General features: G+C 41.9%; 1 protein-coding gene across 1 annotated transcript in view; it reads right to left on the bottom strand.

Annotated features, from left to right (window-relative positions):
- LOC138467444 (alpha/beta hydrolase domain-containing protein 17A-like) overlaps positions 1-13,659 on the bottom strand; it is a 136,058-nt gene extending 122,399 nt beyond the window's left edge. The window contains exon 1 of the mRNA XM_069607432.1: positions 12,168-13,659. Within this exon, the coding sequence (XP_069463533.1) occupies positions 12,168-12,499 (332 nt within the window). The 5' untranslated portion in view covers positions 12,500-13,659. The remainder of the gene's footprint in view (positions 1-12,167) is intronic.
- Between the last annotated feature and the right edge of the window lie 462 nt (positions 13,660-14,121).

Raw genomic sequence — 14,121 nt, 5'->3', positions numbered from 1 at the left:
GGTTGATGAGGGCTCTGTTTTTGAATAAGTAGTAACACAGTGAACCATTTAGGCACTTCACTTCTACACTAACCATGACAAACTGGTCGTAGATGAACCTGAAGTACGCTCGAGAGTATGATATGCGCAAATTAAATCTTACCTTGCAATTTTGGAACTCTGTCTCAGATGCTCTATTTTGTTTGAACTATAGCGCTTCGAAGTCTCAAAATGGCACCCAAAGTGGGGCCCCACCAAGGATTAGGGCACCTTGACTAGACGTGACGGAGAGGAATCTGCTGAATGGACCGCTTGGTTTTGGGGATCTGTGCTATCGTGGAGATTTAATTGCTTGCAGCTGACACTAGCCTCCATCAGCGGTTCTTCTCTCCATATTCGCCCTCTCCCGGCTGGGGTCCTTCGAACTGCACGCAATATTTCTCCCAGAGCAACGGAGACAGAACTTTGTCAGTAAGTATAGCTGTTTGGCAGGTAAGCCTTTGTTGGGTGAGTTAAACAGAAGATATTTGCAAATACCTTCTTTTTGACAGGTAAAATCAGAACTTTATTCCGATGCCTGGTCCCAGTAAATTTTGTAAATCTTGGTCCGGACTTTGTTGCATTCACTCTGCAAATTACTTCGAATTTGGTCAGCCTGCACCCCCACAAGGAACCCTGGCATATGAAATGTATGTCAAATATGGGTTAGGGACGATGGTATTCAACAGTTCATGGCACACAGTCTAAAGATAAGGCTAGCTTGAGATGGCCAGAAAATGGCTCCGTTGATGTATCCATAATTCAGCATTTAGAATCTTTATTATTAAAGAATAAAGCTAGACCGCACTCAACCATATCAATTAACCCCAACTCAGGTGACCCTCAAGGCTACAGACTGCAGGAGTGGAAAAGGACAAATATCCAACTTTATATAGCCCAGGTTTCTTGTAAGCATAGAATCTCAAAACCTTCTGGAAAGGAATGCCAGTCTTGAACCCCTATCTTACTCTGAAAACTGGCAATATACCAAGACAGAAATTTCACATTAATGTCCAAGTTTGAGGAAGACATACTTGAAAAGAGTCTGATAAAACTCTCCAGCAGGTGTGGCGGGGTGAGGTGTGGGGGGCACATGTCAATCAACATCAAGTTTTCCCTACAAGGGTTAAAAACCTGTGGGAGATATTAAACAGAGGTAGTTCACATTTTGAGCCATGACTAAAACAGTCAATTAAACATAATTTTCAAAATAAAAGCACATTATTCCACTTATAATAAACAAAATACACCAGTGATTACAAATTATGGAAATTGAACTAATATATACATTCTAATTAACCTTTAAGCACTTTACTCTATAACACTTCCTTAGCCTTGGGCACTTTTTTGCAATGATGATTTCCTGCATCTCAGCAATATCTGCAAAAAGTTACAGTATATGGAACACCTACCTAATCATGTATCTTTGCAAATAAAGTCAGCCTCCTTAAGTCTGCAGATTCAATAATTAACGTGCTTAGTTATAACAACAGATACAGAAACATACAATGTTGGACAGATTCTTGACAGTTTTACACACATTTCAGAGGGATTGAAATTCCATGATTTTGAAACTAACTGGAGAAAAAACAAAATTGGATTAAAAAACAAAAAGGGGCACATGAACATGGAGGCCCCATTTCATCTAAATAGTTCTCGGAACCGTGGCCTGCTTTCACCATATAGTATTGTGCCATTAATACGCTGCTAATACTTCACATGGTCTTTGTTGCTCCTCTGCCCACTTGTGGAAGGCTTCCTTTAGCTTGTGGTTGGTTTCTGTATGGTTTCTGGGTTTATCCAAGCCTTGTGAAAACTGATCTTACTTAAAGGCCGATTTTACAAATTTAAAACGGGGTAGATTAGCACTTCCATCTTGAGCCTGAACATCACATATTGTGTCTTTAGGTCTGCACAGGTATGGGCAAGACCAGAGTTTTAGCAAGTACTGGATTGGTTTTAACATGGTTAATTCTTCAATCTAGGACCAACCTAAGTCACAGAACATTGCTTTTGTTGGAGTTGATTTCTGGAAATAGTAAATGTCTTGGAGGGTTGATAAGACTGACGTCATATGAAATGCAGATGAGAATATAAAAAAATATACAGAATCACTCCGGATTTTTGGCCCGCAAATATGGGTTTGGTACCAATAACAACGAACAATCACTTTCTATGCGTAAAATAACATTCAATAATTGAACACCCACACTTTATGTCAAGAGCCAACACACACACACACACACACACTAGTGTGAAAGCAGGGAATACAGTGATCAATGCTCTAAAAACGAGGCAGAGTGCCACATATGGTGTGATGCAAATATTTAAACACACAGTGATCCTCCAATAAAGATAAGAGATCATCAATTGCGCAAATCAAAAGTAGAAATTACATTACTCAAGTGACAGGTCCGTCTTAGCTGACAGAATGCAATGTTGAAACAGCTTCATAAAAAAATTGAGGAATCATTACAGAACAAACTCGTATTCAATGATAACTCATGCAAACAAACATGTTTCTTAGAGAGAAAAAAAACAAAATATTGTGAAATACAGGACACTGCAAAAGCGATGAAGACTTCAACAGCCTTGTTAAAGTGATTAAAAAATATCCAACGATTCATTATCTGGACATTTACAGTTTTAAAAGCTCCATGATTACTACAGATGATCCCATTATGTAAAATACCTAAATTTTATCGCAGGTGCATTGTCAGACAAACATTCAAAATTGTTAAATTACTTGAAATATCAACTCCTATGTGTTTGCAGTGCATGAAAAGTTGGGATGAGGAAAAGATTTTAAAAATCCATGGATGCTACAATTGCTGCATACAATATGTGATGTGGGTGGCATGCCATATAATGAGAGTGAATGGGACTTTCTCTGGGATGCTACTCCTGAAAGGTCTAGACTTGTAAAAACGTCTAGGGGCTCTGTGGAGCAGTGAGAAGATCTATGCAATGAGTTAGTATCTCAAAATGTACAATGCAGCACCACCATTCCCAATATCTGCGTTCCTCTTTCTGCATACGATCATCTCTCTACATTTGACCTAAAGTTCTAGTTCCCTTTTGGCTCCAGTGTACTTCTACGAGCAAGGTTTCTCTTGCCACCCAACTAGAAATCAGGCGGAGTCGGTGCAGAGTCTCGTGAGTCTCTGACCCACTGCTTACCTGGAGTTCCTGCTGGAGAAGTGCTGTCCTTCTTCTATTGCTACTATCAACCAGAGGGGTGTGGACTTAAAAACCTCCTCTTTCCGCGGAGCGGCGCGGAGTCGGTGCAGAGTCTCGTGAGTCTCTGACCCACTGCTTACCTGGAGTTCCTGCTGGAGAAGTGCTGTCCTTCTTCTATTGCTACTATCAACCAGAGGGGTGTGGACTTAAAAACCTCCTCTTTCCGCGGAGCGGCGCGGAGTCGGTGCAGAGTCTCGCGAGTCTCTGGAGGCTCACCAGGCTTACGAGGCACCTTCTGCCATCTAGTGTGTGGTAAACATGGACCGCGAAAAGCAGCTACCGCGAATCATCCACCACCCTCTAACGCGTCTACAGCTGCGCAGAACTGAGCGAGGAGTACCTTCGAAGACAACCGAAACTACAAGCCCAAATAACGAGGATTCTGCGACTGCACAAGTAAGAAAAATATGCGGCCTTTCTTCCCCGGCCCCTCGTACTATCTCTCTCCCAGACCCCTTAACACTTAAGCCTCGTGAAAATCATTCAAACACGAGAGCTAATAACATTGTAACTGAGGCAACATCTATGGAATACTCATTTGATGACCCACTCCAGGCTCACCTCATGTTTAAAAATCATGAGTCCTTCCCTCACAGTCGGCTGGCTCCATTGGGGGCGGGTGAGGTGGGGGCCGCCGGGGTGTATGCAGCTGCCGCGTTCGGCTGCTGGTGCACCGAGAAGGAGGCGGCGGCGAAAGAAGGGTCAATCAGCCGCGATCCAAGAGATCAAGGCGTGCAGTGTGCCCGGGGGAGGGAGAGGGGTGACCCTGATCCTCTGGGGGCCACGGGAGGAGGGAATCTCATATCCGAGCCGCCGCAGTTGCGAGTGTTGGCCTTGCAAGCCGCGCAAGTGGCTGGACTGGACGCAGACCCGGTGCCTGTAGTCATAATGCCAAGAGACAGGCGCCTAACTTCAGACTGCACAAGTGACTGGTTAGAATGCGCGCTGATCTGTCCAGGAGTCCCTGTGAGTGCTCAAAAGTTTCATAAACCAATTACTCACCCTGCCCTCATACCAGAGCTAGGTGATAACGATACAGTTTGCACCACTGAGACTCGAAAAAAATATACAGATTGTAATAAGGAGTGCATGGAAGTTTCCCACTTGTTGGAAGAAACAGATGTAAACTGTGAAGTCAAGAACCCAGCATCTGAAAAACTGGAAAGATGCAATGACGCCTCTTGCCAAGACGAGGCGAGGATTGCCTCGCCACAAGAAAATATAAATCCTGTTTGTTCAAAGAGCAACACTATGAAAAAAAGCTTGCAATCCCCTGCAAAAAAACAAAATTCGCTGGCTATTGTAAACAAACTGCTGCTAGATTTGACTGAACTGAATGGCTCTCTAACCTCAAAACCAGCCATAGCCATTGAATCAAAAAGCAATCTAGAAGAAACACACAGTGAACCATGTCGAACACAGCAAACACCACCGATACCAGTTAAAGAATCTACCCCGCGGAATCACTGGCTAGGTGGTGCAAGAAAAAGAAGACGGGTAGCTGAAAGTCTGTCACCTCCGTTCGAATGCTCACAGAATAGACCCAGGCAAATCGATATTACTCCTTCGACAAACTTAAACGGCAATCATCAAGAGAGATGCTCCTCACCTAAGATTATTCTCAGCCTAAGTACAGAAAAACGGCCAGCCTCATCTAGCAATGATGAATCTCTCTCATACTCTCCAGAAGAACAAAGGCATAATTCAAAACCAAAACGATTGAGTAATAGAGTTCCATCAAATCGAAGTAGGAACGATGCAAAAGTTCAGAAACTAATCAAGGAGGCTTTAAATGAATTAAGACCTTTTGTCATGTCTTCGCTGACAATAGCGATAGCCTATGCTTAAGATGTATGAGCAAATTAACGAGAATATAAAAGATCTCTCAACCCTGTCTGCTTTGATGAATTCGAAACTGCCTCTCGCAGATACCCAGGGAGCTATGACAACTGCCAAACTATGGGGAAACATCCAAAGAATAGACCAGTCCATTAAGGACCTTGCAGACCAAAAGAGAAATAATACTGAAGACAAGAGGGTTTTAGCTGAGGTGACCAGAGAGGCACTGGGGCTATTAAAACAAAGTCAAAAACTGAGAAGGGATGAAGTGGATCCAAACACGATGACATCTCAGCAATCTTCATCGAGGTCTGTTGTTACCCAAATGAAAGGATTTGAGGGGCTGAATCAACAACCGGTGAGCCGGACCGGTACGGCAATACCATATCTGTCTGGACACCCAGACAAAGAAACAACACAAGTTCGTCCTGGAGTAATGGAAGGCATGGAACCGTCTATCGTGGGAACTATATGTACCACGTTGATGCAAACTATACAGGTTTCCTGCCCATCGTCAAATGTGGCGAATGTTACTCATAATCTTTACCCTGTAACGTGCCAACCAAACATTTGCAATCAATTGGAAAAAGAGAAGACTGCAGCCGTCCAGGATTCTACCCCCCAAACAGAAGTGTGCCCAACAACTTCTGCCAATGCCGATGGCATCACAGAGTCCGGTGACCTCAATTTGCAAGTTCCACATGTTAATCAAAATCCTCAGTCTACAGGTGAAAAGAAAAAGATCGTAAGCATCCTCAACACACCAAATGAAACGGACCTTCCATCCCCATGTCCGACAAATGAAGTGGAGGTCTCTAGTTCAAGTGGAGGAAATATTTCTGGTCAAAATTTAAGGAAGACTAAAACTTACGATTTATTTCAGAAACCGAACCTGGCCACTTCAAGTCAAGAACTGGAAAAGAAAACAAAAAATCAAAAATGCAAGAGAAAACGGAATAATCTCAGCTCAAGAAAATTTCTCAGGAATCTGAAGGCAGTGAATGTCTTCGTAAACACAGAACAGCCGAGTGCAAGTCTCAAAAAAGCTCTGCCAAATCCTAAAACAAACGAAAAAACCATTGTTGATGAAACAATTGTCGTAGATGAAAGCGTAGAAATTGCACAGAGCGAACTACTTGATCTCTCTACCTACGAAGATGGTTCATGCTATGAGGAAACTGAAGAGCAAACTGCTGAGGACTCTGCCAATCAAAGTTTTCCACAAATTGAGAACAAGCAGCTGGTAAAACACACACAAGTTATGGCAAACTGTGGAAGAATCTGCCAGCTAATATTGCCCATTGAAGACTTAAAAGCCCCAGACCCAGTACAACAAGAGACCAAATTCGAGACAATGGATGAGAAAAGAAAATGGCTAAGAGCTGGTAGCGGTTTGATTGAAATACCACACAACAGAAATGATACAGGGACTATAACAAACAGTCTAAAGGTGAAGGATGCTGCTGGAACACCGAGATGCCACACTCCACCAGGTAAACCCTTACTTAAAACATACTCAAAGCATCCTACAATAGGATCAACCGCCAAAAAGAATGACGGAACCTGGAGGCAAGCCATCCAAAAAAATAGTCTACAAAACGGGAAACACAAAAAGCCTGGGAGGCACGTATTGATCCTGGAACGAATTTTAGATACAAAAGATGGCCTAACGTTAAATAGAAATAACGTATTACGCCTATTACATCATGTGCCCGGCCTTCGCTCCATAGAGTCAAATGATATTCAAACAGTCGAATTTGTAAGTGATTATCGAAATGACAAAGTCCGGCTTCACATTGACTCCAGATTAATAAGTGACCTGCTCATGAACGCAATCCAGTTTCTGCTGTCCATGGGATTTGACATTCATGAAGAAAGAAATACGGCCCGGGATTTTCCATTGATACCCAAAGTGGAAGTCCAGAAGACTCCAAAAGTCAGGATAGACATGCCGAGAAATCTGGTGTGGCCCAAATAGGGTCTACAAGCGAGCAGGCAGCAGAGCGACCAGTAATACTCCAGATTGAAAAGGAGTTTAGTGATAAAAATCATGCACGCTTTACACCCGGCGAACAAATAAAAATTACAATAAATGGAAACATAAGCACTGCAACAAATGAAAACGATGCAATACAAGACATAGAAAAGCCAAATAAGAGACCAAATTGGAACTGGTTAGCGGGTGCCCTGGGCAGTAAATCGAGCTAATGCCAACAAGGGCCAGTCGGCCCGACCATTAACATTCTTTCTTGGAATGCAAGAGGCTTCATTCACCTATTTAATGACCCAAAAAACTGGAGCAACGATCAAACCGTTATCTGCCTGCAAGAAACATGGATGGCAAATTGTCCTGTGTCCGACGTATACAAGATAGCTATAAACCCGGCTATTACAAGAGCCAAGGGACGTCCATCTGCCGGTCTCTTAACAATGATAAAGAAGAACTCTGGTTGGAAATTAGAGAAAACAATAAACGTATCACCCTTCATACAGTATTCTGTGATTGCCGCGAAAAATGAGATGAACAACAACACAACCCAAATTCACATCATCAATATCTATTGGCATCACAAGAATGCAGGAAAACATACATTTATAACAATGGTGTGTGATCTAATTGATGGAATAAACAGTGCTCACCATAATCCAAACATTATCTGTTGTGGTGATCTTAATCTGGACTGCGTGAATGAGGCAAAGACGCCTGGCCCTAAAACCCTGCTACAAAAGCTGGCAAAAAAATGGTGTGACGATCTAGAGGAAAGAAATGTCACCATCTTAAATGGGAACACCACGGGGGATATTCCGCCAAAAAAAACGTGGAGATTTCTAAAGCAGTCCTCCACCATAGATTACTTCTTCATATCTGACAATCTGCAACAACGCGTCATTGCTGTCAACATCACAGCAAACCTAAACAGTGACCACAGCCAACTAGAATTGACAATAAAAATGTCAAACATTAAGAAGCCCCAACAATGGCACAGTCAGATCTCTGTCGAACCTAACAGATCTCGGCTGAGAATAAAACCTCAAGAAGTCAAGACTTTAACAAAATCCTATAACAAGTATGTACTGAGTGCAACAGAATCGAGAGCTGAATATAGTTGCCTTCTACAACAATTTATGACGGTAGACTTGGGGCTGAGAAAACCCTCCATTCTACCAATACATCGTTTTGATAAACAAGTTCGGGAAAGAAAACAACAACTGCGAAAGGAATTGAGGCAACATAGAAACCTGAAAGTTGAACAACGAAAGAAGGCAGTTAAAATTAGCAAACAGAAATACAAAAATTGGCAAATATCGCATAAAGCAGTCATGTACCAAAACGACAGCGAAACAATGCTTGCAAGCCTTAACAACAAAAATTCCTCAGAGTTTTGGAAACTAATAAACAACCTTAACTGCACGCAAGACGCAACTCAATCGAATATGGTGAATGAAAAAGATTGGATCAACCACTATAACTTGGTATACGAGAAAAAAAGTACCACCAATGACCCGTTACTCCCTGAGCTCTCAAAATGGGACTTGTACTTCGCTAAAGAGGACATCCTACAGAGTATCCAAAGATGCTCCGCTCCAACTCCAGGGCACCGGGACCAGATGGCCTGGCGAACTTTATTCTCAAACAAAACCCTGAAGAGTGGGCAAACTTCTTATCAAAACTGTTTGCCACAATTCAATTACTAATGAAGCAAAAGTCCCAACCAGTTGGAAAACTGCAATTGTCATTCCAATCTTTAAAAAAGGCAATAGAGCTGAACCTAAAAACTACAGACCCATTGCCTTGCTGGACGTTGTGGGAAAAATATTTGCGACTCAAATACAGAAACAACTACAAGAGTGGATCCAAGAGTCAAGTCATCTGGACATCCGTCAAGCGGGTTTTGTCAAAGGTGTAGGCTGTGGCCTAAACCTTTTTCTGCTAAACCTACTTAAGATGGATGCAATACAAAGAAACAAAAAAATCTATTTGGCATTTGTGGACTTATCACAAGCCTTTGACAGTATAGACAGAGAGTTACTTTGGAAAAAAATGTTTGATTGGCAATGTCCAATTAGTCTACTTTCAGCAATAAAAGCATTACACACCGATACGGAGATAAAAATAAAGCTAGATAAAAGTGGCACCCTATCGGCTCCAATAAAAACATATCGAGGAGTAAAACAAGGGTGCCCTCTGGCTTCTATCATCTTCAATCTGTTTATCTCAGACTTGGGCGATGCATACAAAGGTGCAAACACTTTTCCTCCAAAAGTTAATGGAAAAGATCTTCATTGGCTTCTGTACGCGGATGACCTTGTTCTCTTGGACTTGACGCCAATAGGTCTGCAACGAAAACTCGGGATTTTAGCACAATATATCCAGCTAAACGGCCTAAATGTGAACACACAAAAATCAGAAATTTTAATCCTGCAAGATCTGCAAAAGAACAAAGATCCCATTGGGAAAAAAAAGTTCACGTGGAAACTGGATGATGGCAAAATTGAGCTAAAAAAACAATCACTGTACTTGGGTATGTTGCTCAGCTCAAGTATAAACGATGCCCCATGGGTAGGAAAAGTCAAGTCAAAATGTAAACAACTGACAGCGCAGGCTTGCATTATAAACGCAAAATTCGGGAAACACTCATTAACACCTGTTTTAACATTCTATAAGGCAAAAGTCATACCGGCCTTGATCCATGGAGCTGAATGTGCCTTTGGCTGCCCAGCAGAGCTATGGGCCTCTTTGGAACACTCGTTTTGGTCGAAGGTCTTGTGTCTACCCCCTGGCGTACCAACCGCCTGTATAAGATATGAGCTGAGCCTCCCATCTATTAATGGAAGGATAACGTGGAACACCCTAAATGAATTCCGCAAAGTATCTGCTGAAAAGCCGATCATCCAATATAACATCTTAAAAACTTCAGTTATAGAGCATGATAATTCTGTGCTTACAATGTGGCTCCAACTTTGTGAAAAAATCCTCAGCGACATAGGAGCAGACAAAAATCTACTGCAAGAAAATCCAAATAAGGTCAAATCCTTGTTGTGGATCCAAGACTGGATTGACACGGGTGATACGTGCAAAAAACACAGAATAATGAAGCTGATGCCAAACGGAGAGAGGAAATTGAACATAACCCAGCCATACTTACACAAATTTCCAGATAAAAAACGTAGAGCACTGTTCATGAAATATCGTCTCAACCAATTTCCGACCAAAGAAAATCTATACATTTGGAACGGCATGGATCAAACCTCCACAACGTGCCGACTGTGTGGGAAAGATACTGAAACGTTGAAACATCTGACGCTGGAATGCAGTCACCTGATACAGGAACGCACAAAGCATTTTGGAAGGTTTATAATGGCAAAGCCTTCATTATCCGCTGAAGAATGGTGGACACGACTCTCTCAAGACTCAGATCGCAGCCTAACAATTGAACTAACCTTCTTTTTAGAATTAATGATGGAGAAGCTACTAAAGGCAGAACCTAATTTGGAAATACAATCGTCGAAGTTATCAGAGGCGGAAGTTTAATCAGCATCAGTGAAAGAACTGTCCCTTTCCTATAAACACCTAGCTTTGAAGTTTTGACGAATGTAAAATCAACCCAAAACATTGTCCCAACAAATATATGTCGAATGAAGGACTCACTGACTGTTCTGTCCTCTTGTGGGCGCTCTAGTTTGGTGGCTTTTTCTAGTCTTCTCCTATGTATTTCTTTTCTTATTTTTTAAAGGTTTGTAACAAACCAATAAAAAAAAAAAAAAAAAAAAAAAAAAAAAATCAGGCTACTTTATCACACTTTCCGGTGAGACAGTGGCTTCCTAGAAAAGTGTAAGCAGATACTGTGCCCCTTTCCCAGGAAAGGATGTTCATCAGAACTGGTGTTGGTTAAACCAGTGTGTGGTGTGCTAGAGCTAGCATCAATGCTATAGGATCCCCTGGAATCTTTTGCTTCAGCCTCGGGTGTTGTGGCTTGTCAAAGGTTGCATAAAAGATTACCCAGCGCTCTCGGTCCCCGTATAATAATGAAACAGGCTACAGCTACAACTTCTTATGAAGTACAGTAACATATCTACCATTTGAAAGAGATTGATGTCATGGATCAACTATGTTTTGGTTATTGTTCATACCAGGTACTTTGTGTTCATAGACAGGTTCAATTTATTCTGTCAGAGGTCTGGGCAACACAGATTAGAAATATGTTGCCTAACACGCCAAAACTATCACTGCTGTTGTGTTAACTATGACCGTATTGCGCCCCTTTTGCAACAAATGCCCTTAGTTTTGATGTGGGTTCTACCAGTGCATTGTCCCTTATCCCATCTTATGCAACGAAACCATAGAGCTCAACATCATTCTCAAAAAGTGGTACAGATGGGCCTGCGCAAGCAATTCTGATAGCTGCTAATACTTGATATTTTTGGGGATGCTGACTCTTACTGCAATTACTCCCAATGTATCCTGGATAGTTTAGCGCAATTTATGATTTTGGCAATATTCTCCATCCTCCACCATCAAGAATCTGCTATTAAAGACATCCAGACGGAGTGGGCTGGTGTGGTAGATAATGAATCTTCAGCACTCAGTGCCTTCTCTATGTTTCTGTCTGCACTTACAGCAAAACATATTTTTAACAGAGAAAACATCACCAAGACCTACTCAAATAATTATTTAGAATTATGTTATGTGGGTAGGGAGAACTATATATAAACATAAAGCGAAACAAAATGATCATACATGCAGTAAATCAGTGGCAAGGAAGGAGTGCTCTAATTTCCAATGTACCACCCCTCCCCTAGGTCGCCATCATCTAGGAGTGGGTATTTGGTGTTCAGTTGCTTACAGTCACCTCCTTTGACCTCAGCTAATACCCAGGAAGTTTCAATAAGATCTGTTAGTTTTTGAAAACACACAAGAAGGTTAAATGTGGTTTATTGTGTTTGAAAGCGCCAGGAGATCCCAATCGGATACTTACCTTTCATATGGGTACTTGGAAATAGCTTTCGGAATATTGTTAGAATACTCCTTACCCTGCTTATTGCTTTCAGATTGTTAGAAAACTCCTTACCTTGCTTCCGGTATACAATGAATGAACATGCATCCGATTCTGTTTCCTCGACTGTTCTCCGTCATAAACACATCAATTGCGTCAAGCTCTCGCTGACCATATTGGAAAAAAGCATTTTCATTTAAGTGCAGTTTCCAGCGGGCATCAATACCAGCTGCTCCTTGGACAGCGCCAGTGCCGACACTTGAGGACTCCTTAGCAGCCTCGGTATCTGGCTCAATGGAATAGGTTGGATTTGGGGGTCGAAAGCCCAATTTAGAGGCAACACTTCGAGGACATGGTGGACAGCAGAAGATGCAGAACAATTCACTGCACGGAACCTCCTCCACCATGCAAAAGTTTAAAAACTGCAAGCTAACTTTACATATTGTAACACTCAAAAGAACTGGGGATGGGGCGGTGCTAGGAAACCAGAAAAATACCAATTACGAGCTAAAGCAGCACACAGCAGGCACAACCCACACGTGTCACTTTACCAGCATTTCCTTCCCTAATCTAAAAGTTGTATTAAAGAAGCGCATATTATTTCCCCAAAATAACAGGACCACGTTTACCCTTTTAGCAAAGGGTTTCAAGTTTAAAAGAGTAATTTACTGAAACTTAAACCGTAAGGTAAGTACCTTAGACAAGTGACGTTTCATGGACAGCGTAAGGGTAAACTGGCACTAACTCGACAAGGGTACGTGTTGAACTATAAATAGCCCTTTTAAATAATATTGGACATTTGCTGTTGCACATAAAATGCTAATAACTGTCCCATCTCAAACAATAAAGTGTATAATGGCCGTCTTGAAAGCAGACGTTTAAATTAAACTACAGAGCCTAGCGTACCAAAGTACATAACTAAATACCGGCCATCTGCCGTCATGTTCTTTCATACGCGCTCCCTTCAAACGGGTTTGTTTAGAAGCTGGAGGGAGACTAAGAAGTACACTTTGGTACCAGGATAAACGGGTAGAGAGCTAAGTGGTAGAATCTAAGGAGAGCCAGATACCGCCGGCCAAAGACTGCAATGAAAGTCAACCCCCACCTCGTGTGTACTGCGCGACGCTTCAATGCGCATGATGCAGTCATTTGCAGGCGGTTGAAACTTGACTATAATTAAACCGAGAACCCGGTGCACGAGCTCGTCACAGAGACGTCTTTACGTCGTGTTTCGTGTAAAATTCATGGTGTATTTTGCAACAGATTAGAAAGGAAATATAAACACGCTATTGCGAGTGACATAGGTTGCTATAAACACGCAACTACATTAGTAACGAGAGCCATTCAACTTCCTTTCAGCGGCTGAGTGCTTCATTAATAAAACTGAAAAAACGGGCTAATTTTCAGTCAGGTGCATACGTGAGCCAAACTCCCATGTTTGTCTGAGAAGATGAGTGGCTGTGTCGCGCGTATACTTTTACTTAACATCTAGTTCGAAAAAGAGTGCCAATTGTCAAAGTGAAGACCTGAGCAGTTAGTTGTGGGCGGGTGCAATCACCAAAATGGTACACCAAGGTAGGGGAAGTGACATCATGTATGTACCCTTTGACGCGGATGACAACACAGGAAGTGATGTCACGTAATCCATACTCGTCCTGACAACATGGGAATACCACAGAAGCTAATAAACTACAAAGAATTCAGATTTTCCTTTCCAATTTAAAGGAAAGTCATGATCCTATTAAAGACTCGAAGGTTATGCTTAGCGCTTTACTTTACAACACAAGCAGCAAAAGTAAAAGTAACATTTCAACATTCAAAACAACCAAGAAGTAGAGTAATCAGCCCCCTAAAAAACGAATCCCAAAACAACGAGGACAAAAATACCGATTTTGTTTGCTCGAATGTTTGCATTATTTACCCCCTTTTTCTAATAAATAAATGGGGGGGTTGGTTAGGGTATAACTGAAAGTGCCAAAAAATGAGTTTGAGTAAAACATGTTTCGGGTCTCTGTGTTTTAATTTCGTT

Source organism: Ambystoma mexicanum, chromosome 4q (genome assembly GCF_040938575.1).
Source record: "Ambystoma mexicanum isolate Mex_15411 chromosome 4q, UKY_AmexF1_1, whole genome shotgun sequence".
NCBI classification, from domain to species: domain Eukaryota; kingdom Metazoa; phylum Chordata; class Amphibia; order Caudata; family Ambystomatidae; genus Ambystoma; species Ambystoma mexicanum.
Note: the sequence above shows the minus strand (reverse complement) of the source record. Positions and strands in the feature narration are given on the sequence as shown.